This window comes from Prunus dulcis, chromosome 6, assembly GCF_902201215.1.
Source record: "Prunus dulcis chromosome 6, ALMONDv2, whole genome shotgun sequence".
Classification (NCBI taxonomy): Eukaryota; Viridiplantae; Streptophyta; class Magnoliopsida; order Rosales; family Rosaceae; genus Prunus; species Prunus dulcis.
The window spans coordinates 23645171-23670333 of NC_047655.1; the positions used below are offsets into that span (position 1 = coordinate 23645171).

The following is a 25163-nucleotide window of genomic DNA, read 5'->3' on the forward strand; positions in this document are numbered from 1 at the left end:
ATTACTCGTTCAAAACAGAGTTGGTGTTTATTTGGTTTATCTCAACTTAATCCTAAATTTCAGTTGTGATTTTTTATCTCATTCTAAAAATGTCGTCGTGCTGTGGAGGCAAATGTGGTTGCGGGGCTGGCTGCAAGTGTGGCAGCGGCTGTGGAGGGTAAGTTTCTGTTTGTTTTCCTGGAAACAAGAAAACTTTCACAGAAATTTTTTCTGCTCTGTTTTTTCTCTTTCTTTTTTTGTTGTCTTTAAATCAGGCCCTGATCAAATTTTTTATCATTTATCATTATGTGGGTGTTTATGAATCTTCATGCAGGTGCGGGATGTACCCTGATATTTCCATGGAACAGAGCACCACAACTGAGACCCTTATAATGGGGGTTGCACCTCAAAGCTCGTATGTATTTTGTCACATCCATGAAATTCCATATGATACTTTTTTACACTTTTCTCATTTGAAGATTTTGTGGTAATTTTTTTGCTAATTAATTTGTGATTGGGTTTTTAATCTGCAGTCATTTTGAGGCTTCTGAGATGGGTGTTGTTGCTGAGAATGGATGCAAGTGTGGAGACAACTGCACCTGCAACCCCTGCAAGTGTGGAAAGTGAAAGAAAAATGACAGCTTTTGAAGAAGAGGATGATGGACTTCTAATATTGTAGCAAGTAATCTATGCGTGTGTGGTTTTTATGATCCAAAATACCAAGTTTGTGTGTTTTAGGAACCGAGTTAGGAACTAAGTTTTAGAATAAAGTGGTCATGGCCCGGCTCTTTGCAGATCCTTCTAGGCTAGGATCTGATAAGGGTGATCCCAGGCATGCCTGCTTGTGTCTGTTTTCATTGCACAAAAGTAGTATCTATATATGTTTGTGGGCTCGTGAGGTGTTTGTTGATTGGTGGATCATATTTTATGTAATTGTGAGAGGGGATAAAGAGTTTTTAATGTTATGAATGAAAACTAGCTCCTTTCTTTTACTTTAATTTGTGGGATTAATTATGGTTTTGGTGATAGTGGTGACATCTTTGTGCATTATTTAAGGATTTGCAAAAGACAACACGGCAGGTCAACAAGATATCATACTTATCTAGAAGAGATTTCAATGTACATGCGCTAACAAGACCTTGAACTTATCTGGAAGAAATTTCAATTAAGTTTTAAGTATGTACTAATCAAACAAATTATTTAAGGATTTGTAACCCAACAAAATAATGTTAAAGTAGTGGACTATCTATACTTTTTCTTGAGAAAAGTAAAATTCCACTCATGTTTTTTTTTCTTCTGTAATTGATAGATTATTGAGAACAGCCTCCTCAATGCCAAAAGAACACTTTCACCCACTTTCACCCATCTGTCATGGCAAAACTAGATAAGATTGCAAGCAAGTTGTAGATTTGGGCATAACTAAATTGGTTAGAGCAGATGAGTTCAATGTTAGAACATCGCTTGTATATAAAAAATAAAAAATAAAAAAAAAAGATTGCAAGGCTGAAATTAATCTGTCTACACAAATCCAACACAGGGTCTTTTTTAGTCTTACACGTAATTCACATCAATATGGAATCTGATGAGCTAATTGTACAGACTCTGCTTCATAATGCTTACTACTTGACATGTGAAATCTCTGAGCAACTGGGAGTTGCGTTTGTTTGCTTATCAAATACTCCTACCGCAGCTTTATTAAACAGGTTAACAATCTGTTAAACAAAATTTAAAAGTAGATTAGCATCTAATACATCATTTAATGGAAAAAGTTTTGACTCGAATGTAAAACTATCTTTTAGGTTCACCTGCTTAGATGAGAGACCTATTTTCTCCAAATCGCTCAGCTGAAACATGACATATTCAACTTCAGAATTACTGTGTTAAATGTAATTCAAAGTTCATTTCACTGAGTTTTGCTTACCGATTTTAAAGGGCTCGTTTCTCTGAGCTCAACTATGTATTCAGCCATTTTGACACCTATTCCCTGAAGGATACACAAAAGAGAGAGAATTTCAGAAGGCAGCAAATCAGTTTTAAGAACACAAATATGTGCTGTTTGTTTGACATGAACCTTCAACTCCAGTAGCTCCTCCCTGCAATTAACAAAAAAACAGTTAAATTTCATTTGTACAATTGAGTGTTTAAAAAAAATTGAAAGAAATGAAAATGAGGATATTTTGAATAGACAATGAACCGTTACCTGTTGGCTGTATTCAAGAAATCAATATACTCTTTAAGCAGGACGTTCTGTGAAATAAGAAACAGAGAGATGAGGATCACATATTCAACAGCTTAAACTTATGGAGTTAAAAGTAACAATTGTACCTTTAAGTTTGACCCACAAGCAGTGAATTTATGAAGTGGGGTGCGTGTTTTTTGACTTCTATTGTTCCTCTCCGGAGGAGTTTTTGGAGTCTCTGGCTCAAAGAGAAGGGTGCAATCTCCATTTGTGAATAAGGGTTCAATGAGGGGCTTTTGCTTTATATTGGTGTTGAGAGGGGAGAGAGCTTTTCTTACGGAACTTCGTAGTGTGCTTTTCCTCTCACTGACAGGTGATGAGTCGAAATTGTTGGCAGAGCTTTCCTCCTGGTTTGATGCCTCACCTATGCAGATATCAACATAGAAGCTATTAATATTTCAAATAACTAAACATGCAAAAATAAGACAACCATTCAATTTGTTCAGGGTATTTGAAGCAGCATAGCAAGTAAACAATTCATGCATAGCTGAAAAATACCAGGTAAACTTGTATTTGATTCCAATACAGATTCACCAGCTACAGCATTGCCCTCTTCTTTATCACCAGCTAATTGCAGACTCTGAAAAGCAATTCAGACTCATAAATACAATGACATATAATATGAAGCGCAAGATAACTAACTTGGAATGCATTTAGTAGCCTTTCATTCCCATGTGGAGCTACTAAACTAGAACTTTTTTCTAAGTTGTTAGCCAATTATAATTCCCAATAATGTGAAAACCACAGTAATACATGATAGAATGAGAATGTTAATCAATGGGAGTTTCCTTATTAAATAGTAATTACCTCCAAATTAGAATCTACGGTGCTTTCACTATAGAAAATGTTCCTGAAAGGCACAGTGATTGTCCTGCAAAAAATGTTTACCAATCAGGCAAGAGTGAGCAGTACATAGCATAAGGATGTTCCATTCAACTAATTACATGTACCTTTCTTTGGCATTACAGGCGCTTCTGTTAGTCAAAACCTTGGCTTTCACAGAGCTGAGGTTGATGGTGGGTTTCTTGACATTGGCAAAAGAACTTGGAGTTTTCCACAACAAGGGAGAATTGAATGCTTGAATTCTTTGTGCACTCTTTGTCTTTCCTCTTGATTCAAGCCAAGCACGAAGTTTGGCTTCCATGTCAACTTTAACCTTTGGAGTCTCTTGCTTCTTAGCTGAACGAACAAAATTGGTGATGTGGCGTGACCGAGCTGCCAAGCTGACAGTATGAACAGACTCCGGGTACTCTCCTGGATTCTATTATCAAAGAAAAATGGATTACAAATAAACCACCGAAAAAAAAAAATACAAGTGACAGGCCAGACCAAGGCATTGCTAACTCAAACTCCTTACCAAGCAAGCAACCATCAAAGCCTGACTCATCCCACCTAGTGAGTCTTGCAATATACGAGTCAATTTACTCTCCCTATAGGGAACTCGTGATAAGTTGTTGTTCAATGCATAGATGACATTAGACAAGGCAAACAAGGACTGGTTGATCTTTGCACTTTCTTGTAGACGAATCCCTTCGTTGCAAGTTCTTCTATTATCTTCATTGCCTGTTTGAAGTACACATGTGGATTAAATATGAGAAGACAAAAACCATAAACAAACTCAATTCCCTAGTGAATTTCACCTTACTTAATCTACTGGAAAAGGGTTAGGAATATGAAAAAGACCTGCTAAGTCTATGAGATTCAACTTCCCAGTAACAGCCGCAGAACCATCATCACAAGGAGTGGAAACGGCAATCACAAGGACCCCATGGCTCCTACTAGAAACATCATTCAGACCTGTATGTGCGACTTTCCGCCTCTGAATCCCACAAGAAAAAGCCTCATAAAACTCAGGCATGGACTTTACAGGGACCCGAGAGAGTCCCCTAAGATGAATCTGCCCATCTTTGTCATCCAAAACCGCAATTTCCTTGGCTTTGATCTCTAACAGGTCATAACACCTGTCCATATAGACCTCGTAGTATGAAATTTCAACTGTGCTTCCTGTGCACTGGCACATAGACATGATTGTGGACATGGCCAGCGGCATTAGACCCGGCATCTCATCTGTGCCCTGACACATCAATCACATGCTGAATTAAATACTGCGGAAGAAAATTCTTCAAAACAAAGACTTGAAGCTGCATTTAGTTACTTGGGCAACACAAAAACTTTATAGACAACTCTACCATATAATTCAGAATTTTCATTTTCTTAAGGGAAAAGTAGAAATGAAGTTCAGTACTTCATTGATCCTAATACAAAGATTTGAAATTTTTTTGGGGCCAACCAATGCATTGAACTTTCCACATTCATAGAAATGTCTATGATTAACCAAATTAATGCCCTCGTCAAACTTAAATGCCTTACTAATGAGGTAAAAAACACTGAACTCAACAAAACTTTCATCTTTTTGGATAAATCAAATTCAAACCTGCATAGTGTAAGTCTTTCCACTGCCGGTAGCTCCATAGGCAAACACCGTAGCATTGCAGCCATGAAAGAGTCCTGGAATCAAAGGGCTCACTTCTCTGTAGAAGATCCGACCAACATTGTTGTCCTCTTGGGCAAAGAAAGAGTCCAACCGGAAACACTCGTTTCGGCTACACCCAGAAAACCAAAAATAATCCATAATTCAAAACCCAGCTTCCAAAAAAAGATAAAAACCCAATAAATTTCTTCGAATTATCTGACAGAAAACTAAGAAAATCCCTCACCTTGATTCTTTATCTTTGAGATAAACAACCACTTCCTCAGTAGAAGACTCACATTCTTGTTCAATTACTGAAACACACGGCGTCTGATCTCCGTTATTGGCAGCGATCTCGTGGGGAAGAAAAGGACGAACCCTCACAATGACCCTGACCTTAGAACTTGAATTGGGGTTCATGGCTTTTGCTGGAGTTGCAGAACTATCTAGAACTAGACCACCATCCATTAGAGAAGAAAAATCTAGCTTGAGCTTGAAGAGAAAGAGAGAGATTGGGGAGTTGAATTTGCAGAGAGAGAGAGAGAGAGGAGGGAATTGTAACTGAAAGCAGTAGATTAGAGGGAAGAAGAAGGTGGTTTTGAAACTAATTGACAATACCGTTGGTAGAGACAGAACAAAAAAGTTTGGGCCTCGCTTTTCTAGTTTGAATTTGGATTTGGGGAGCAAACTTGCCGTTGGGCCTGTGGGCCCCACTATTTTCTATATTATTAAGTGCGCCCCTATGGTCAAAATTTGAATTACCAAAAACTTGGAGGATCTGCCAGCAGGCGGCCTAAATGCGTTAAAGGGTTTAAGACAGAGGCTCTAAACCCTAAAACCCCAAAATAGTTGGAATCAAAGACGAAGATGGACAAGGGCATGCTGGCAGCGGACTTGGAGGGTCTTCCTGAAGAAGATAAGCATAGAATGGCCACCTTGATCGACCAGCTTCAGATTCGTGACAGGTTTGTGTGACTTTTTATGTATAAAATATTTGTAAATATATGTTTGTGCTTTGTGAAAATCGAGTGTCTTTGTCTATTTCTTGTTCTTGAAATAGTGAATTTATTAATTTATATCTAGTGAGACATTTTCTGATATGGTGCATGGTAGATTGAAATCTTAGAGAAATACCAATCATGAAGAACCGACAAGATGAATTTATTTATTTTGCATAATTGTGTATTGAAAATATGGAATTAGGATGTAATTTCAGTGTAAAAAAGTACAGGTTTGTATACGCAGATGATGATTATCATGAGTTATAATTATGAAGTCTCTGGTTTCTGTTATGTTTGTCCAAAATTGCAGCCTGAGGATGTATAATTCATTGGTGGAGAGATGCTTTACTGACTGTGTAGACACCTTTCAGCGCAAAGCACTGACCAAGCAAGAGGATTCTTGTGTTCGTAGGTGCGCCGAAAAGTTCCTTAAGCATTCGATGCGCGTTGGCATGAGATTTGCAGAGCTTAACCAAGGAGCAGCAACTCAAGATTAAGCTAAGCTCCATATGAATCATCTTTGGCATGGAAATCTTATAAACCTTTTGAATTGGTTTATGACAGGTGCAATTGGTTTACCCTTGGTTTTAGAATTATGCTTCTTACATTGATTGGATTTGTACCCTTATAAAGAAGAAACTTCTTGTCAGTTTTTACAGTTTAGCTGGATATGAATCAGTTGCTAACTTATTACATATAAATTTTGTTCCATTTCCATATGTTCTTGGAAAGGCATGAACAAAAACTTTTGCCCCTTTTCCATATCAGATTGTGTGACTTTACAATAAGAGAAGCTGGGTAACTAGGTTTGTGTTATCAGCTTGATTAGCTTGCTAGCTTTCTCTTTTGTTTCCCTTAAATTATACTTTATTTGGGACAGTGATCTTGACAGTGAACCAACCAAGTGCTGCTTATTGTTCACATTAGTTTAGAGTACAATTGGTTGGTAAAAAAGATTTGACTTCTGAGCTTTGGCACGAAGGCCAAAGATGACAGAGGCCAACATATGATTGAGAATTGTCTTGAGGTGCAGAGCTTGAATTGAATATGCTGTGATATATGGTCAATTCTGTGCTTGCATACTTTTACTTTGTTTTTCAGCCATGTAAGATTGTTCCAAATCAGATTTTTCATCCATTTTTATTAATGGAACACGTTACATAAGGCATCAATTACTGTCCAAATAATATCTTTCATTCAATGTGGTTCATGACATTTAAACTTACGATATTTTTTCAACAAAATTAAAAATGAGTGTCTCAAATGATGGTTGGCAATCTTGCCGTAGGTTTAGTTCCTATTATTTGATTATATTCTCTCTCTTTTTTAAAGTATTATTTGATTATATTCACCAAACTCAAAAGTGCAGCAAAACTAACGAGCTCAAAAAAACAAAACTAAAACGAACAAAAGTCGCTTGATCAATTTACAATCAAACCCCTAAAACAATTCATAAGCTTAAATGAGCACTACTACCATCACTTGAAGCAACACAACCATCAAAGATGGTCTCAAGCAGGTTGCAGCAAACTCCGTCAAATGTATAGAACTAGTTATGGGAATCAAACTACAATTTAGACAAAAAAATACTATACAGTTCGGATTTGATTGTCGATGAAGTATGAAAAAAAAGAAAAGAAAATGGTCAAGTTGAGGGTTTTCCCGCCAACCAACGGTCCAGATCAATGAGAATAGAAACAATCATAGCACAGAAAGACAAAGACCATCAGGCACCGTACACTAAGCCATGATCTGACGTTCCAGCGAACATTAATACCCTATTTATTATAGTTAAACGTTTCTTCCCAAACAAAACCCACTTAAACCACGAGCTATTTATGTCCAATCCAACGTTCCGAAAATGCCCGCGAAGCAAGCCGCCCATCCAACGGCTCCAAACACGTTCGATATTTAACAAAGAGCCTAGAGTGCCGTTTGAGGTTCAAACTTTTGGTTTTGGTCCCCTAACGTTCTGGATGAACCGTCAACTGCCGTTAAGTGATAGGGTTTTCTAAAGCTCACAAAAACTCAAAGCCCTTTCGATAACGGTAATTAACGGAGACGTCGGTGCATACATATTCGTTATAAATTTATAATAGTTTTTATTATTATTTCCTTTTAACTTCTCTTTCTTTCTTTCTCTCTCTTCGTTTCAACGGGCGAGGATTTTTCGAAACCAAAAAGCTCCCTTTCATGTTTCAGAGAAGAGGCTTCTGAAATCTGTTCGCCTAATCGATGAGCTCGAATTCGATTCCCGCCACTTCTTCACAAGCATGGGTACTCTTACTTTCAGAAAATGGTTTTGTTTCTTGAAAGAAAAAACTTTTCTTCTTCCTATTTTGTTGATTTGCTTTCATGTTTTTTCACTGGTCTCGATCAAGTTTCCACGTTTTCTTGGACTTCAAGTTGCTCCGATTTGTGCTGGATTTATTTGGGTTTTGGATTTAAGTCTTGTAATTCTCTTTAATTTGCGTTTTGGTAACAGTTTTTTGATCTGGAAACTCTTTTTAAGATCTGGGTCTTGCTTGTCTGGGTTATGGCGGTGGGGTTTTTAAGATTTTGGAGTAAATTTAGGGTCTGTTTTAGGGTTTTTAGTGTCTATGATTCGTTTGAGGGGTTATTTTTGAAGGGTTTTGTTTTATATTTGTGTGTTATGTATCTAATTATTGATTAGGATTTTGAATTTTGGAGATTATTTATAGGAAGAGATGGAGGAGGTAAAATTAGAAGAGTGTTGCCTTGAGAATAAGCAATCAACGGCTGCTTCCAGCTCGTCTGTGTCCGAAGGCAGTGGCAGTGCTATTCTCAAGTCCCCAGGGGTTTGCAGCCCAGCATCAACTTCTCCGACTCACCGGTACTCTCCCTTAATTCCTAACAGCTGTAATTTAGTTACAACTATACTGATGTTCTCTGTTTAAAAATCATTCTCTTCATAACCGGGATTAAATTATGAATGTGATGTTTATTTTAGGTTTCACGCATTTGCTTTTAGACCTTTTATGATTCTCAATGAGTGTTTGGATCCTCACCTACTGGAAAATGGATATGCTGATCGATTTTTGTTGTGATCATTTTTCATTGTTTATAATTATCATCAACAGTGTTGTGGTTAGTGAACTGAAATATGTGAATTTGATCTTTCAGGAGGACTAGTGGTCCTATTAGGCGAGCCAAAGGCGGTTGGACTCCACAGGAGGTCAGCATTTCATTCTGTACTTGTGTTCACTTGTTTGTAATATCAGCTAGAAGCATGAACATTTTTGTGTTTGTTACTAGCATATTGAAGGGAGAGGTTCATCATTGTCAATCATCAAATCATCTAATTTGGAAAGGCTTGAAACTGTCATTTCTTTTAGACTTTCTGGTTTTATTACTTCTGTTTTCAATAATGTACACCGTCTCTATCTCACCCATTTTCACATGTTGCCGCTTAGATACATGCTCTTATGTTTTCTAAGCCATAACTCTTTTTGGTGCGTGATTTTAATTTGCAATAACATGTTGATTGGTCACAGGATGAGACATTAAGGAATGCAGTTGCAGCTTTTAAGGGGAAGAGTTGGAAGAAAATAGGTTTGTCTCTGTCCTGATTTATGTTGTGTAGTTGCAAAATTTCAGTTGTTATGGTGCTTTTAGGTAGCAGTGAGTCTGCTCAGGCAATGTGCTCCTGTAACTTAATGAGGTCTTTTAAATGGTAGAGATTTTGATAAACTAAAAGAAATCTTATTTTGGCTGAACAATAAGAATATATTCAGAGCTCTAAAAATTCAAAGCAAACCAATCATATGACATAGATGGACTCCCAATAGACTGGGTAACTGTTCGTTCAATCCACTAATTTCTGTTCTACCTATGTTGTAAATTACCAAAAGGGGGTAGAACAGTATATAAATTACACACACGACTAGAAACCTAGTCTTGGCTGTATTACCGAGTATTTTATTTGTTGTCATATTATGCTTAAATTCAGGCAACTAATCTAATATTTGGAACAATGTGTATGCAGCTGAATTTTTTCCTGATAGATCGGAAGTGCAATGTCTGCATCGGTGGCAGAAGGTTCTTAATCCAGATCTTGTTAAAGGACCGTGGACTCAAGAGGTTGGAACCTGATACCATCCTTACTTTTTGTGATCCTTTCTTGTAGTTTACATTGAACTTTCTTTAACTTGTTTGTTTTGTAGGAGGATGATAAAATCATTGAATTGGTAGCAAAGTATGGACCTACAAAATGGTCGTTAATAGCGAAGTCTTTGCCTGGCCGTATAGGGAAACAATGCCGGGAGAGGTAACCTTCATAAGTTTAAGTCCTTATGTTGTTGTCATATGCGACCCTGGAACTCTTGAGCACTATAATGCTGATCTGATCTGTTTCACGTTCCTCTTAAAATGATCTTTTTCTTTCTTTCTGGAATTAAGATTTATTCTTTTTATTACCTTTAGTTTTGTATGACTCTGATGCTTTATGCATCAATGTTATTCCTTCCATTGGCTTTTATCTTCCAATCGATTTCTTCATGAAAAGCAAATAAATGGTTTGGGCAGTGTATGCACTTGTAAACACAATGGAACAATTTTTTTTTTAAAATACAGGTGGCACAATCATTTGAATCCAGACATAAAAAAGGATGCTTGGACGTTGGAGGAGGAATTAGCACTTATGAATGCCCATCGGATACATGGGAACAAATGGGCTGAAATAGCTAAGGTTTTACCTGGAAGGTATCTTTCTTGATTGATTTTTTATTTATGAATGGCGTTGAGGTGCTAAATTAGGGCAACATTGAGGTACATGTATTTTGAAAATCAAGTTCTTTGGTATTATTGTGCGTATGTACTGTTTACTAAGTCAAATTTTGTATAACTTTGTGTTTGTAGGACTGATAATGCAATAAAGAATCATTGGAATAGTTCCTTGAAGAAAAAATTAGATTTCTATTTGGCCACTGGGAAACTTCCACCAGCTGCAAAGAATGGTTCCCAGAATGGTGCCAAAGAGACAAGTAAATCCACTGCAACTAAAAGATTACTTGTTTGTTCAACTAAAGGATCAGATTCAACTGCTCAGACATCATCTGGAAATGCAGATGTATGTAAGCTAGATGAAGATGGCAAGGATCAGTTCGAGTCCTCCGCCCCACATCAGGATTTGGGTGCTTCATCAAGTGTTCTTCCAAATGAGCCTGCTGATTCTGAAGGTGTAGAATGTCAGCTGAGATCATCCTTTAGAGATCTTAGTTGCTGCAACTCAGAGTCAGGGTCAAAGTTTGAGAATTTTGCAGTAAACAGCAAGCCCCAGATTGAGAGTATCATTAACAGCCAGGCAGAGTCTGAGAATTGTGGATTTAACAACCTAGTAGATGAAGACAGAGTTAAGAGAACACCTGTGCCAGTTGAAACTCCAGGCTACGGCTCTTTGTACTATGAACCACCGTTAGAAAGTTGTGGTCCATTTGATTCAGGTTTTTCAAGCATGCGTTGCTTTCAACATGATTACGCTTCTAGTCCAAATGTATCACCTATAAGTTTCTACACTCCGCCTTGTGTGAAGGGCAGTGGTTTATGCAATCGAAGTCCTGAATCAATTTTGAAAATGGCTGCCAAGACCTTCCCCAATACTCCTTCCATCTTGCGAAAGAGAAAGAATGCTTCCCAAGGACATTTGCCTCCTAATAAAATTGGGTTGGTGGATTGTGAATCAGTCAGGGAAGTGCTTAATGTTTCTGATGAACAGGAAAGACACAAAAACAGTGCGGAAATGTCTGGGTCTCAAGAAGAAAGTTTGTGTGAGAGTCCAACCAGTCAAGGTATCAGCACCATTGGGCCTAATGGTAAGGCTTTTAATGCATCTCCTCCATACCGGTTAAGAGCCAGGAGGACTGCTGTTTTCAAGTCTGTGGAGAAACAACTTGAGTTTACATGTGACAAAGAGTATGATGGTAATTCTAAATCTGTGGAGTTGTCTGCAAATGGAGGCTCTGGTGTTATCAAAGATTGTTCTCATGCAACAAAGATGGAAGTGACCTAGGGCATGCACTGTAAGTTACAGTTTTGCTTATCATTGTTCTTGAAATCTTTTTTTGGAACTGATATAGTTTCATGCTTGGTAAAGCTGTCTTTTATATTTTACTTGAGGATGGAAACTGGATCTGATCATGTCTCTGCATCGAGGATCTATGTATGACATATAATTGCTTGGTCAAGTGGTGAATTATTTATGATCATAGCTTATCCAGTTGTTGAATTTTGTCCTACCATTAGATTTTTAATAACACACCTGACATGATACTTAAGTAGGTGCATGCACAGATGACAAGCTTGCTGAGGATAGTGCATAGATGTTTTAGTTTTCTGATAAAGGAATCAAAGTTGTCATTCTTTGCATTATGGATATTAAGAGTTGGATCTATTTCCTTCCTCATTCTTTTCATTTTGTAGCCTTTGTTGCCAAAGTTAGAAAAGAGCCAAACAATCTTGCCGCCTTTGTTAGAGTAAAGTTACCATTAGAAAAGATTTGTGAAGATATAGAGAAGTCAATTACAACTGCCTTTTAGGAAAGATAAGTGGAAATGTGAAACTTTCTTTTGTTTATATGAACTGATGAAGTAAACTATCTCCTAGATAGTGGTGAAGGAATTTGTGTACTTGAAGTCGTTTTTATTTTCCTGGTTAGTGATGAAAGAAATAGTGTTTGCATATTTTCTCACTGTATCTGCTCTAAATATTCACTTTCTTTAAGCCCTTTTCTTTCGGCCTGCTATTGGGTTCATCATTGAAATAGCGATGGAATGTAGCAATAGGCAATTTTAATTAAGTTTCTGATTTGGTTTCCTCTGTTATTATTCAGGTACAAAGGAGGGTGATTCTATTGAAGTTGGCTGACACTTTTGAATTGGTGATATTTCCAAGTCTACAGAGCTCTTTTGAAAAGCAATTTATCGATTTATCAGACCACTCTCTGGTCTCGCATCTTGGATGCCTTACAATTCATTAACTTGCAAATACACCACCTGATCGTTACATTGGAGGGGTTTTTCAGCACAGCAACTTGACAAAATACAGTGGCAGTGGGCTTCTGTTTTGTGTAGAATAAAAATGATAGGCCCCAATACTTGTGAAAATATATTGATTGTACAGAGAACCCATCAGCAAAGGAGCAATGATGCTTTATGCTTGAAAATTCCCTTAATGAAAGCGTAGCTCCAGTCATCTGTTTGGTTCTTTACCAATGTTAACTTTACTACCTTCACACACACGTACTCTTTAGAAATCTTAGTATTGTTCTTTATGGCGCCAACTCTTTTTGTCTCCCATTTTCCTTGGGCAGTGGATGTGAGAATTTTCATTATCTTGATAAGTTTGTTTTGTACATAGAAGGAAAGCCAAATTGTTAATAACCAATTTTTTATTTTATTTTTATACAAGCAATATTCTACTTTAATCTAATCTAAATTATGAGGAGGGAGATTCAAACTTGGTTGTATAGTGGGGAGCACATTCGTTCTAGCCAACTTGACTAAGCCTATGTCTGCTGTCAATGAACATTTAATCCAGTGGCACTGAGTCTCCCCCCTATTGAAGGGTCTCTCATGCATGATTATGTTAGATTTAGAAAAACAAAACTAAAAAAGAAGGAAATTGGGTTGCAAAATTAGCTTAATAGGATGTACAACGAAATTCAAAGGCTTATTTATTGATATGCCCCTTGTGCTTTCAAAATATTCTTAGATTACCATATGTTCTTTGAAATGTCTCAATATACCACCTATACTTTCAATAAGTGTCTCGCGTTAGCTATTCCATCATATTTGAGAGAAGTTTCTTTAGCTGATGTAGGGATTTCAAATTTGGGAGAAAAGGGGGAATTTGATTTGGGGATTTCAGATTTGGGAGATGAAGGGTGGTTTGATTTGGGGATCTCCTAAATCTGAAATCCCTAAATCAAATTCCTAATTTTCTCCAAAATCCCTAATTTTCTTCCAAATCCGAACCTCCAGATTTCCAAATCTGAAATTCCCTCAAACTAATATTCTTCCCCCAAATTCCCCATTTTCTCAACCTGATTAACCCTTCCTCTCCCTTGTTAAGAGGTTAAAAAGAAGTGGGGGCCATATCAGCTAACGGAACTTCTCTCAAATCTGACGGAATAGCTAACATGAGACACTTATTGAAAGTATAGGTGGTATATTGAGACATTTCAAAGAACATATGATAATCTGAGACTATTTTGAAAACACAAGAGACATATCCATAAATAAGCCAATTTCAAAAGAAGCAACTTTCAGAAAACCGTGTGATGAAAACCCCAAAATCGAAGCTAAATCGCGCAACAGTTATCAGGCTAGAAGACGCACAGTATATGATTGTGCCAAAGAAAGTATGCAATGAAAGGTGCAAAGTTTTCTTTATTTTTCCTTTTTTTGATACTAATTATATTACCAGATAGGTGTCAGATGCTTCTACTGGTAGACTGAATTTGTCCGTCATCAGAACGACAATATTTGTCCATCAGACTGAAAAGTCACTACTTACTGATTCTGTTGAATAAGCACTGATAAAAAAAAAAGAAAAAAAGAAAAAAAACTTTGAACATGAACATCGGAGAAAAGTTGACCAGCAGTTTTAGGGCTTTTAAGGGACATTTGCAATGCAATTACTAGCCTAAACTTGAAGGCAATTCTTTTTATTTTCAAACTATTAGCTTTGGCAACTATATCAAAGGATTTATCACCAAGCCCAACTGAAACATTTTGAAATCTCTCGTAACAGCTCCAGAAGTCACTCCCCTTCCTTCCCCTCCCCCCCTCAGCTCTCTGATAATTAAAAAGAATGTAATAACAAAACAATGAATAACGCCACAAAGTGAAGGAGAGAGAGCAAGAGGGGTGGACTGAGTTCCTCTCCATGCAAATGCCACTCTACCCTTAACCAGTGGCTCGTGACTGGTGTTATAAAATATCTATGTACAACCGTTTCGTGATGACTCCACAACCCTCTATGTTGCCAGGCTTCAGCCTTGAGCATCATATTGAACTGTACAACCATTAAAATAAAAAACAAACGGAACAACCTGCCGACAGATGGTCTTCCCTTGGAACCAAATTTTCAACATGCGTAGAGGAAATCCAAGCATCTGCCAACGTAGGTAGACAAGATATTTAGTAACAGTAGGAAAATAATCTTTAACAAGCAAACTAAAGAAGTAAGGCCGCAGGCAAAGAGTAAAATGTAGTCGGAAATTTTATAGCGTTCCATATTGTTCAGAACTTAAGTTTGTTTAAAACATAGCCACTAACCTCAATGTGCGGTAAACTGAACCATTAATGCAAGGTGCAGATTTATTGTCAGAACTGGATATTCTCTGTTACTATCAAGAATCCTTTGTCATACCCTGACATAAATCTGTGTCATGATATATACCGCCTGAGATGCCAAACTAGAATATTCAGCAACTTGAATAAAATGAACTAACACCACTTTCATGATTGCCTTTACCTTCAAATCTAAACTAAACCATGAAGAAAGAACCAATAGTAGTTTGCCCAAGAACCTTGGAACTTTGATCAAGACCATGAGAAGCAACCTGCCACGCAAAACATAAACTATTTACCATAAAACTAGACGCTACCAAGAATATTTTTCAATTGGAAAGTATAAATTAAGTATGCTTCTTTATGAAAACACAGAACAGAACTGCTCAGTTTCAAAATAACACCGTTGTCAGGTTTGGCCACGACAATGTCATTGATGGTGGGGGTGGGGCAAAGGGCTACAGGTGGAAGGGAGGGGCGTGAGAGGGAGGGCCAAAGTTTTTATTCAACATTTAAATGAGTGATATGTAAGTTATTTGGAAGAAGAATTTACCTATAAATTACCATAAGCAACTATTAAGTGGCAACGAATTTCAACATTTAGGTAAAATATGATGCAAACTTAAAATGTAGCAAAAGATTCTCACCAAATAAGTTAAAGCTGCATAGCGTTCGTCATTCAAGTACAGCGGCTTTCCTCTTTGCATTTCAACATCCTGCAATTTTTTTTTTACAATAATACAGAAACATAGAGACCCCTATAAATCAATGAATGCAAATAGGAACAAAAACAAGAACAGAAGCATCTACAGTTACTTCTTCCAACTTCTTCATTTTTTGTCGTAGGAATTTTTGCATTTTATTCAGAGAAAGAAAAACATAATAATCGTATGCAATAAAGAAAGGGGGAAATGTCTAAACATCCAGCAAGGAGCTCAATTAACAAAGGAATTATGTCCTCTTAAATGCGTAATCAATTTAGCCTTCTTTTGCTTCATTCTATCCTGTGAAACTCTAAAGTTCTGGCCATAAATTACACCATCCATATTATTTTGTCATTGCAAATTGTTTACGAGGGAAGATGATAAAAGAAACAGAAGAACAGAATTTCTGTGTGATTTACTATAGTAGAAACTAGTTACCTCTTCCCCAAAAGCATCCAAGTACGGTGATGGCCAGGGAGCTTGCCGCGCACATCTTTGTAGCAGAATTGTTGTCCTCTAATAGCAAAGAAAATTAACCAGCTCCATAAACAAGAAAAGAGGTAAAAATATAACTTACAAGATTTAAGAGACAGCTACGAAACATAACTTTAAAAAAAAATTTAATAAATTTTAACAAAAAACACAAACTGCAATGCATACCCTGATCAACAGAAATACCCCAGTACCAGAACCACAGGCCAATGCATGAGTTTGGCATCCACTTTCCCTAAAGATACAATGTCAAATTTAGCAATAATGGGCAGAGCAATGGCCCGACGGGGCATAAACATGTATGCACCTAGAGGGATACTTTTCTTAAAAATAATGACAAATATTGGTGAAAATATACATACCGGCAGCATGACTTCCAGCTTGGAGAGCATAATCTCCCACAAAGCAGGCACAATGCGGGGTCCTCAAGGATGGATTTGCAATCAGGACAACGCTGTTTAATATACCTGAAAAAACACAATCTTTCTGAATGAGTTTAAATTCTCGAAAGTTTTTTATTTTTATTTTTTATTTTAAATTTTAAAAAAGAACAAGTACTCCAGCATCAAAACGAGAAGCAATTTAACCAACCTCTGCAAAAGGTCCTGGTAAACTCGGGGCAGACGCATCAACTGGAAGGGAACTGCAGGATTACAGTGTATGCTTCCTCTAAATCTTTGGACTTCAAACTCCTTGCAAAAATGACGGAACCATTTCTGAACCATTGAACGCACCACTTTATCCTTAAGAATAACATCAAGTTTAGGAATCTTGAACATTCTTTCTATCTCCTGAACTTCATTGAGCTCTACCAGCGCCACATAAGTGGTATCCATCATGTCACCAATGTCATGAGATCTATCCAACACATTATACCTTTCGAAGAATGGTGATTGGGCATTATAGTTTAGTAAATTCAACAGCAATGCACACCTCCGCAAATAAGGGAAACTCAAGCTACGAACTATGTTCTTAATATTACTGTTACAAGAAGAGCCAACATAGTTTGAAACAAAATATTGCTGCGGGCATCCAGATTCTCCCATGAGTTTAGAGACGTCGGTAACCAGACAATCATCAACACCTAATTTACTCATATCGCATTGATTTTTCCCAAGATATGCAATTATACCCTGCATTCGCCATATTGGATTAGGCCACTAGATGATTATAATGGAACCCAAGCATCAACCAAATAATAAAAGGAGATAATTACAGATAACGTACCTGAACTACAGAGACAACATAGAATAAGTGCACCAGGGATAACAGGGAATCTTCACATGATAAAAACCGGTTTGGAAGACAAAAAAGAACCCACATCAATGATGAAAAAGGATCACGAGCAAGGACAGGATCAGATGCTCTATTCCAGAACTGAATATCAGGATATGATACCGCCATATCAACATGTTCCAAGATACGCAACATGGCCCCTGTAAAACATAGCATGGATTAGGATTTAATGACTTGTAAGAGTGGAATAAATCAGGAATCAAGATGACTTGTGATATACAAATGCCTGAACTTATATTGTTTTTGGCAAGCATAACACTTAAAATTTTGCGCACATGAAACTGTAACAAGTATTAGTCCCTTCGGTAGCTTTGAATATGATCCAAGATATCAATCAGCCGCAACATTATAATAAGAAAGGATGGTGCTACTTATCCCAAATGTTCACAACTTCTTTCCAACCTATGTAGCACTTGATATATACACGGCATCATTGCATTAATAAAACAATAATGTTGTAGAACCCAATGTGAGAATGCCATGTAAGTTGGATAGAAAGAGTTTGGTTCCATAGCATTACCGATCATCTCAAACTATTATGTTTTAAATTCATGTTTCAATAAATAAATAAAAAAGGAAGTAGACGATAACTCATTAAATTTAACTCTAACTGCATGCAATTAGTGAATCAGAAAGCAAGAAAAGAAAAAAAAACTCCACAGAAAGCCACAAGAAACACATGAAATAAATGGCACTTACTGGTAGCAATAACATTACCTTGTCCACATGTTTCGCTACCATGGTCTATGGAAACTCCAAAGCAAATAGATTCTGCAAAGCTCTGAATTCCTATAAATCTCTGAAGCACATGAAGAGAATTCTTACTTTTGCTTTGGACTACTTTCAGCAACAAAGACAATACAAATCTACTCGAGGATTCAAGTTCCTTATACAATGCATTAAGGTCATAGCTTGGTGTTGCATATTTCCCGCCAGAACGTGCAGCAATTTCAATTGATAATAGGGAGTACTTAATTGTGTCCCACATGAGCATTGGGTGGCTGACCCTGGCAGACCCTGATAACTTATCCTGTTTAGTCGGAAAATATATCTTACAGAGCAAACGGGAAATTTCAAGGTTTGAGGTCATTCTTCCACATCTCTGCAGGGGAAAACCTTTAAGATTTCCAACCTTCCCAGATGCCTTTGCGGCAGATTGCACAAGAGCCAAGCCTTGCTGAAGCTGAAGAGAATTAATTTCTCCACCTGATTTGACCAATGGACCAGTAGCATGTGATGAACTAACACCTGAATGCAGAGACTCCTTCGAGACCTTCTCGAACAACCCTGGCAACGCAGGCAACACAGAATTTGCAAGTCGACGGCATACAGGGCAGAGAAACTCCCCCTGAGGAGAAAAAGAACAAACATGCAAAAGATCAGTAACAGAACCCTCCTCCCTTCACAAGCAAGAATGAAAAATGGAAAAATATGTAGGCCTTGTACCTTATCTGGATCTACAATATGTCCTCCTTCAAAAACAATTCTTCTGAGATACCTGCATGAAAAGATAAGAAGATGGGGGAAGTTAAGCCCTTTTCACTAGCACGTCAACATTCTTCCAGAGCGACATATATGATATATGCATATCTGACCTTTTTTCTCTTTGGTTGTTGCATCATAAGTACATAACCATTTAAGCACGAAATTTAATTTTTACTAGCAACAATTTGATCTGGCAAACTATAACATAGCCCTTTTGCTAGAACTTGTCAAATAAAGAAATTAAAAATAATAAAAAATAAACTGAATCATCAGAAAATATCTTAATACAGTTGTAATGGAAGTCCAACTGAATCAGCCTTTTTTCTCCAATTCATTTACATCTAATTGTGATTGTCTCTTAACAAAATATCTTAATACAGTTGTTTCATTAGATAAAAGAGTGATAAAGTAACTCTAAATTACAAAGTAAGGATTGAAAACTTCTGCTCTTGATAGGACTTACCTTTCCTTCAGTGAAGATAAATAGCGATCAAGGCATCCCTGATGCACAGCATGCCCACAGGAAGAAAGATAAATTCCATCACAATCCATCGGGCCAAATCCATCATACGCTGAAAGCCGAGAAGAATCTATTGGCACCTTTTCATTGGGACTTTCAGAGGATGAAGGATTTTCTGTTGTCTCTCTAGAAAGAGCAGCTATATATTTCCCAAGCAACATAAATTCAGCATGCTCAGTTTTTTCTTGATCCCTTTCAGGAGTTGAAAATCCCTTATCCTCTGTAAGCTTAGAATGCAGCATCTTATCATGCAATTCTTTTTGGATGGAGAGGTACATGGCGTCTTCCATTGTCTCAAATGTACATAAAGTCTTTTCACTTTCATCATTTAATTCACGTGGCACTTGGATATTCTTTAATTCATGGAACCGGCCCTTGAAAAAATCTAGAAGAGCCTCAACATCCCTAGGTTGCCCATGACAGGCAAATTCGGTGATTGCATCCTGAACCAACTGTTTTAAAGGGTAAGATGGTACCACCCCTGAACCACCTGACGAAGAGCTTGTTTCAGATTGATCAGTCACCTCACCTTTGATAATAGACATGTGCTCCTTGTCTATCCAGCGAGGTTGTTCCCATGAAAGGGGACCTCTGTCCATGAAATTCAAAAGCCTAGATTTCTGAAGAAGAACTAAGTAGGATATGGGATTTCTGGAATTGGGATCATGGCAAAGTGAGCAAACAACTTCTGCAGACTCTTCTGAATCATCTTCAACGTCAGGGTTACAAACCTCTTGCTCAGATTTTGAGGCATCATCCACAGTGGAATTAACGCTAGCCATAAATTTCAATTGCTCGGCTCTCATTTTTTCCAAAATGGCAGCCTGTCTCTCTCTGGCTTTTGCCTTGCGCTTCTCAGAGTCAGAAATTGAACCCGAGGTATATGTGTCACCATTTGGAGAAGATTGTAATACATGACCAATTACTTCAGGTGCAAGTAGTTGCAGTTTGGTCATACATCCCGAATCGATCTCTGCAAACTTCTTCAATAAGCTTCCAATTAAAGAAGAGAGGTCACTCCCAGTTTCCAAACAATTGTCTAAATTCTCTTTCTTATGCATCCTCATCAAGATCACAAGAAGTGACAACAAGCTTTGTTGGCCAGCGCCAAAATGTGGTCCTTCATAAATTTCTTCACCAGCAAAAGCTAGTATGGGAATTACATCTCCATCATAACAAGACTGATCACCAGATTCCTTATGTTGAAAACAAATGTCTAATGCTAATGACAGTAAGTGCAATGCAGTTAAAAGAACACCATCAGGAGCTCGCGAATCAATTGATTTATCAGAAAAAATAGCATAAAACAGCACTGCACGGATAATTTGAAGGACTGCTTTAGAAGTGGCTATTCTAGCAACCCCCTTGAAAGGAGGATAAATCTCAGTCCACCTCGGTAGCTGAGTGGTCAATGCAGAAACGCTACGGAAACGCAAGTATCTTTCTTCTGCAGCTTGCAGATCCCTTGAGTTCCAACGAGGGTAGAACAAATCCATTTCTTTCCAAAATGTCCATCGTAGTGAATACATCCCTTGATTAAAGCCAGAGGGATTGGAATATGCCGCAACAGTATCCAAAATTTCAGGAAGCTGATCAAACTTAGACAGATCACGAGGAAGAGATTTAACCAATTGACTATGAGTGGCATCTGCAATGGCTAATTTATGAATTAACTCTCTTTTCAAACTTTCAGCTTTAGTTAGCCCACAAAATCTCCTTTCTTTGACTATTTGTATAATAAGAGTTAGCATCTCCTGCACTAAAACTGCTTCATATTCACTTGAGCGCTCAAGGTTCAAAGAAAGGTAGCTTGACAGACCAAAGCGTTTTACAATTCTATTAACATAAAGATCAGCTGGAGCCAAGGCAGCACAGCACTGAAGCAGAAACAGGTCAAGCTCCAAACCCTGTTCAGACCTGCAAATAAAAAATAAAAAATCATAATAAAGGGCCAATCATGAAGACAAAGAAAAAAAAAAGCGTGAATTAAAAAAAACCAAACATTACAAGAGGTACTTTTTCCCCTACAATGCATGTGTCAGGTAAGAATAAATCACTTACCAGCGAACTGAACGATACCACTCACATGATAATAGGGCAGCATCCCCATTTTTCCGCCATATTCCAGCATGAACCTCAGCACAAAATACTCTGATCCGAAGGGGATGCTCCATAACAAAGGCAGAAAATCCATATGGGTGGCAGCCTCCTAGAAAATTTCCAAAGAAGTCAGTCAAAATAGCTGAAGATGAATTTGCAGAAGTAGCACTAGCCAAATCTGGCACTTCACCAAAACATCTTCTCAATGCTTTCTGCAAAAGCAAGGAAAGTAACCGATGTAAAGGAATGTGAACAGATATATCCTGCGAACTAATGTCATATGTTATGTCTGGCCAATCCGACGAACTCAGAACACGTAAAGCATCTAAGTCCATGGCACCATCTACTTCCATGGCACTATCATCAAATCCTGCAGGACTACATGCATTAACTGAATCAATTTCGTCGGGAACCATTAATTTAGTTTCCTGGCCAGCACCTTTACCATTCTGGAAGTCAACACTCATATTGCAATCACTATGTAAATGCGATGAACATTGCTTGCCATGATCTTCACTTGAACTGGCAAGTCTACCAAATATATTGCCTCTCCTGATCTTGGACAATGTTTTCTTCAGTGCTGAAAAATTGCTACCTGAGAAATTGCTAGTACTTGGAGAAGATGCATCAAGAAAAGCCCCGGAGGTATTATCAACTCCCAGCCAATTCTCAATGGCCCTCAAGCACTCATAGGTTAGCCACATCACAGATGGTGGAATCAACAAATCAGAAAGCGCGTCTGATTTATCTTCTGAAACCTTCGATGCACATGCAAATGAACTACTCCTCCCCACTGCACTGCATACGGAACTTTCCGGGGACAACCGTCCTACTTTTGCATGTCTTAGGCTATCCCTGCCATCCATATCCTGCAAGTCTTCATCCATCTTGTCGCTAGCCACAGAAAATGCCCCATCCACCAATAGAGAATGAATGTTGGCAATTGAATGGCCTAGAACGAATGGCAGATGCATACTCTCATTTTCTTCTTCGATGCGGATGCCTGTTTCCCTTTTTTGTGGATTCATCCCTTGCACAAAAGTCAACAGTCTCATCCAAGATCTTGAAATATCTTGCTTGTCATGAGTTACATATTTGGGCACTACAGCATGGCTCATAACAAATCGAATATCTTCAATGACACGAACAGTGATCTCATACAAATTTGACCACTTGGTAACCTGTAAGGAGGAAATTAACCAAAATTTTACTACATGAACAAAAGTAAATGAAAATTAAAAAAAGGAGCCACAACAGAAATTTGAAGAAACAAAATAAAAGTATCAGATTCCCAATCACAATGCACCATAAAAATCAAAATAGGAACAAAAGAACCAGAAAAAAAGGAACTGAAATAACTCCAAAACCAGGGCATAAAAAAAACTCTAGTCAGAATACACAAAAATATACAGCACGCCTTCAAATTGAAGCAAAGTAAGTACACAATCTAAGTGGCAAAGTCATCAGTTTTATCATGAAGTAACATCAGGAAAAAGGAGGTGAACGTGCAGAGGTATGATCATATCATACCCTAGCACTTAAGGAAAGACAAAAATAAATGCATTACCTGTAAACGACCGTCATCACCAGCACAGGAAACGAAAATATCTTGCAAGCATCCCATCAGCATAGGCAGTAGGTTCATTTCTTTCACAAGACGGGGTGTTAAAGTTGGCACTGTGAAGATTTGTACTGAGAATACAGAGAGCAGCGGATACTTTTTTAAAGAAATGTCACTGAATTCCATTCTGGCTTCACTTACAACGGCTGGGTAATAACACAAAAATACTTTGGCGAACTCATACTTGAAAATAGGTTCCCCCAGCAATTTCAGGAGCAACTCATGGAGCTTTTTCACAACAGCTTCAGTCAGAAACCTCTCTGCCCTCACAAGAATCCCCAATAAATCCCCTGATGATAAAATCATCTTAGATACAAAACTCAGCAAACTTTCACTGTATTTGCAGAAGTCTAGAAGCATCTCAACCACAACAAAAGTTAACTCATTTGCAACCTTCTTACGCTCTGTCACATGGTCGCTTGCTCTAGGGGTTTCCCGGTAGGTAGTTTCCGCAAGAAGTAGCTTATTTTTCCAAGAAACGAAGACACAATCAAGAACAGGCCCCACAATGTTTGCAAACTCCTCTGGAAGGGGTTGTATCTGTTCTGTACCTTTATGCTTTGAGCAAAAGCCTTCGCGCTTCCATGCTGTAACATCACCACAATCACAACAACCACCGCCAGTATAAATAACAGAATAATCATGATCCTTGTGATTCCCATTCTGAAAACACGGAACGCAAATTGCACACGTTGGGTCATGTTCACATGTTCGGCACCTGTATGCTATATCATTCTGCCCCCAAACAGCTCCACAAACACCACGCTGCCCAACACTCATTTTGGAGAGATTCTTCAGGGCTGAAGAAGGTTCACCCTCAAACATCAACCACTGTAACCACACCATGCTTTCACGGAATCGATTTTTCATGGTTACTGCTGCTGATTGTTTTTTAGACCCCGGTTTAGCTTCATTTAGAACTTCTGCTACTTCCTCATCAGCAGGTAATATAGCAGAAACTAGCTCTGGTATCCGTTGCTTGTTCTTTTTGACAAAAGCAACTAACCCACGTTGGAACTGATCAAGAAACTCCTCAGGCACTCCCAATAGAGCAAGCCTCTGGTATAAATTAAAAAAACAAATGTGAACACACTTGTAACCCATATATCTTAACACTACAATAGGAATATGAAAGTCAAAAGTATATATGACTATACTTAAAAAGGTAATATTTTCCCAGCAAATGCATTCACTTACCCAAACAAGTAATACAATATAAATCAGCCCAAACAGTTTAAAAGAAAACAAGAAACTTTCAACTACAAATGACCAATTAATTGTATCGCAAATGCCTCAACGATAGAAAATCAATTAGAGCTCCAGTTGCTCGATAATTCAACAAATTAACTACTGGAAAATAAAATCAAAATCAAAATTCGGATAATCAAAGAAGAAAAATCACAAGTCCTACCCGTATGATTCGATCACGAGGCCTGAGCGGTGTAATTTCAGGAGGCGAATCGACTTCCATGGTAGCGGAACCGCCAGAACGCCGGTACCGCACCAGCCAATCAAGGCAACACAAACACCGCTTAAACCGAGAGCCTTCACTCCCCAGGATTACTTCACAATAAAATAATCTGGTGCATTTAAACCCTAACAACAATTCATCCTAATCCGTCGGTATCGTCCAATTTTTTGAAGCCCTAATTCACCAACTGAGCTTGAATTTATGTTCCAGTCTCCCTTCCAAATTGTTGTATGAGCGGAGCGGTTTATGAAGGTCTCGAAGAATCTAAGAGAGAAGGAGAGAGAAGAAATCCGAATATAATATAAGAGTAGGATTGGGTTATTTGTCAAAGATTGCGTGTAAAATTATGTTCTTCGCAGTTAATTTTTGTGTTTGTTGGCTTGAATTATTATTTTATTTTATTTTTTGTTTACATTTTTTTAAATTATCTGCTGCAGTTGCTCTGATCACAGACGCACAGTTTCATACCATTTG

General features: G+C 37.8%; 5 protein-coding genes across 6 annotated transcripts; 3 read left to right on the top strand and 2 right to left on the bottom strand.

The window, feature by feature from the left end:
* On the top strand, positions 1-977 carry LOC117632639 (metallothionein-like protein type 2). The gene is made up of 3 exons (XM_034366181.1): positions 1-157; positions 314-394; positions 513-977. Exons 1-3 carry the CDS (start codon positions 90-92, stop codon positions 604-606), a joined length of 243 nt encoding a protein of 80 aa, XP_034222072.1. The 5' UTR covers positions 1-89; the 3' UTR covers positions 607-977.
* Positions 978-1351: 374 nt separating this feature from the next.
* Positions 1352-5298, bottom strand: LOC117632638 (kinesin-like protein KIN-10B). The gene is made up of 13 exons (XM_034366180.1): positions 4936-5298; positions 4653-4821; positions 3902-4292; positions 3576-3781; positions 3169-3479; positions 3026-3089; positions 2717-2798; positions 2305-2582; positions 2180-2226; positions 2051-2072; positions 1901-1963; positions 1785-1823; positions 1352-1691 (listed from the first exon to the last, which is right to left on the bottom strand). Exons 1-13 carry the CDS (start codon positions 5154-5156, stop codon positions 1599-1601), a joined length of 1986 nt encoding a protein of 661 aa, XP_034222071.1. The 5' UTR covers positions 5157-5298; the 3' UTR covers positions 1352-1598.
* Positions 5299-5527: 229 nt separating this feature from the next.
* LOC117632057 (mitochondrial import inner membrane translocase subunit Tim9-like) lies at positions 5528-6570 on the top strand. Its single transcript, XM_034365430.1, has 2 exons — positions 5528-5653; positions 6000-6570. The coding sequence occupies exons 1-2, from the start codon at positions 5556-5558 to the stop codon at positions 6184-6186; spliced, it is 285 nt and encodes a 94-aa protein (XP_034221321.1). The 5' UTR covers positions 5528-5555; the 3' UTR covers positions 6187-6570.
* A 1224-nt stretch (positions 6571-7794) lies between these two features.
* On the top strand, positions 7795-13046 carry LOC117632258 (transcription factor MYB3R-3). Its single transcript, XM_034365696.1, has 9 exons — positions 7795-7966; positions 8392-8543; positions 8834-8885; positions 9205-9262; positions 9696-9790; positions 9874-9977; positions 10283-10411; positions 10568-11727; positions 12537-13046. The coding sequence occupies exons 1-8, from the start codon at positions 7925-7927 to the stop codon at positions 11715-11717; spliced, it is 1782 nt and encodes a 593-aa protein (XP_034221587.1). The 5' UTR covers positions 7795-7924; the 3' UTR covers positions 11718-11727; positions 12537-13046.
* A 1296-nt stretch (positions 13047-14342) lies between these two features.
* Positions 14343-25053, bottom strand: LOC117629907 (E3 ubiquitin-protein ligase PRT6). 2 transcript variants are annotated; one of them, XM_034362572.1, is made up of 15 exons: positions 24630-25053; positions 23165-24277; positions 21559-22778; positions 19441-21414; positions 18939-18990; positions 18210-18840; positions 17424-17632; positions 16788-17329; positions 16559-16663; positions 16365-16431; positions 16143-16220; positions 15648-15716; positions 15185-15272; positions 14986-15112; positions 14343-14822 (listed from the first exon to the last, which is right to left on the bottom strand). In XM_034362572.1, exons 1-13 carry the CDS (start codon positions 24687-24689, stop codon positions 15198-15200), a joined length of 6195 nt encoding a protein of 2064 aa, XP_034218463.1. In that variant the 5' UTR covers positions 24690-25053; the 3' UTR covers positions 14343-14822; positions 14986-15112; positions 15185-15197. The 2 variants fall into 2 exon arrangements, with proteins under 2 accessions (XP_034218463.1, XP_034218464.1); XM_034362573.1 differs by having other exon boundaries at positions 14510-14822; positions 14986-15091.
* Positions 25054-25163: the final 110 nt, after the last annotated feature.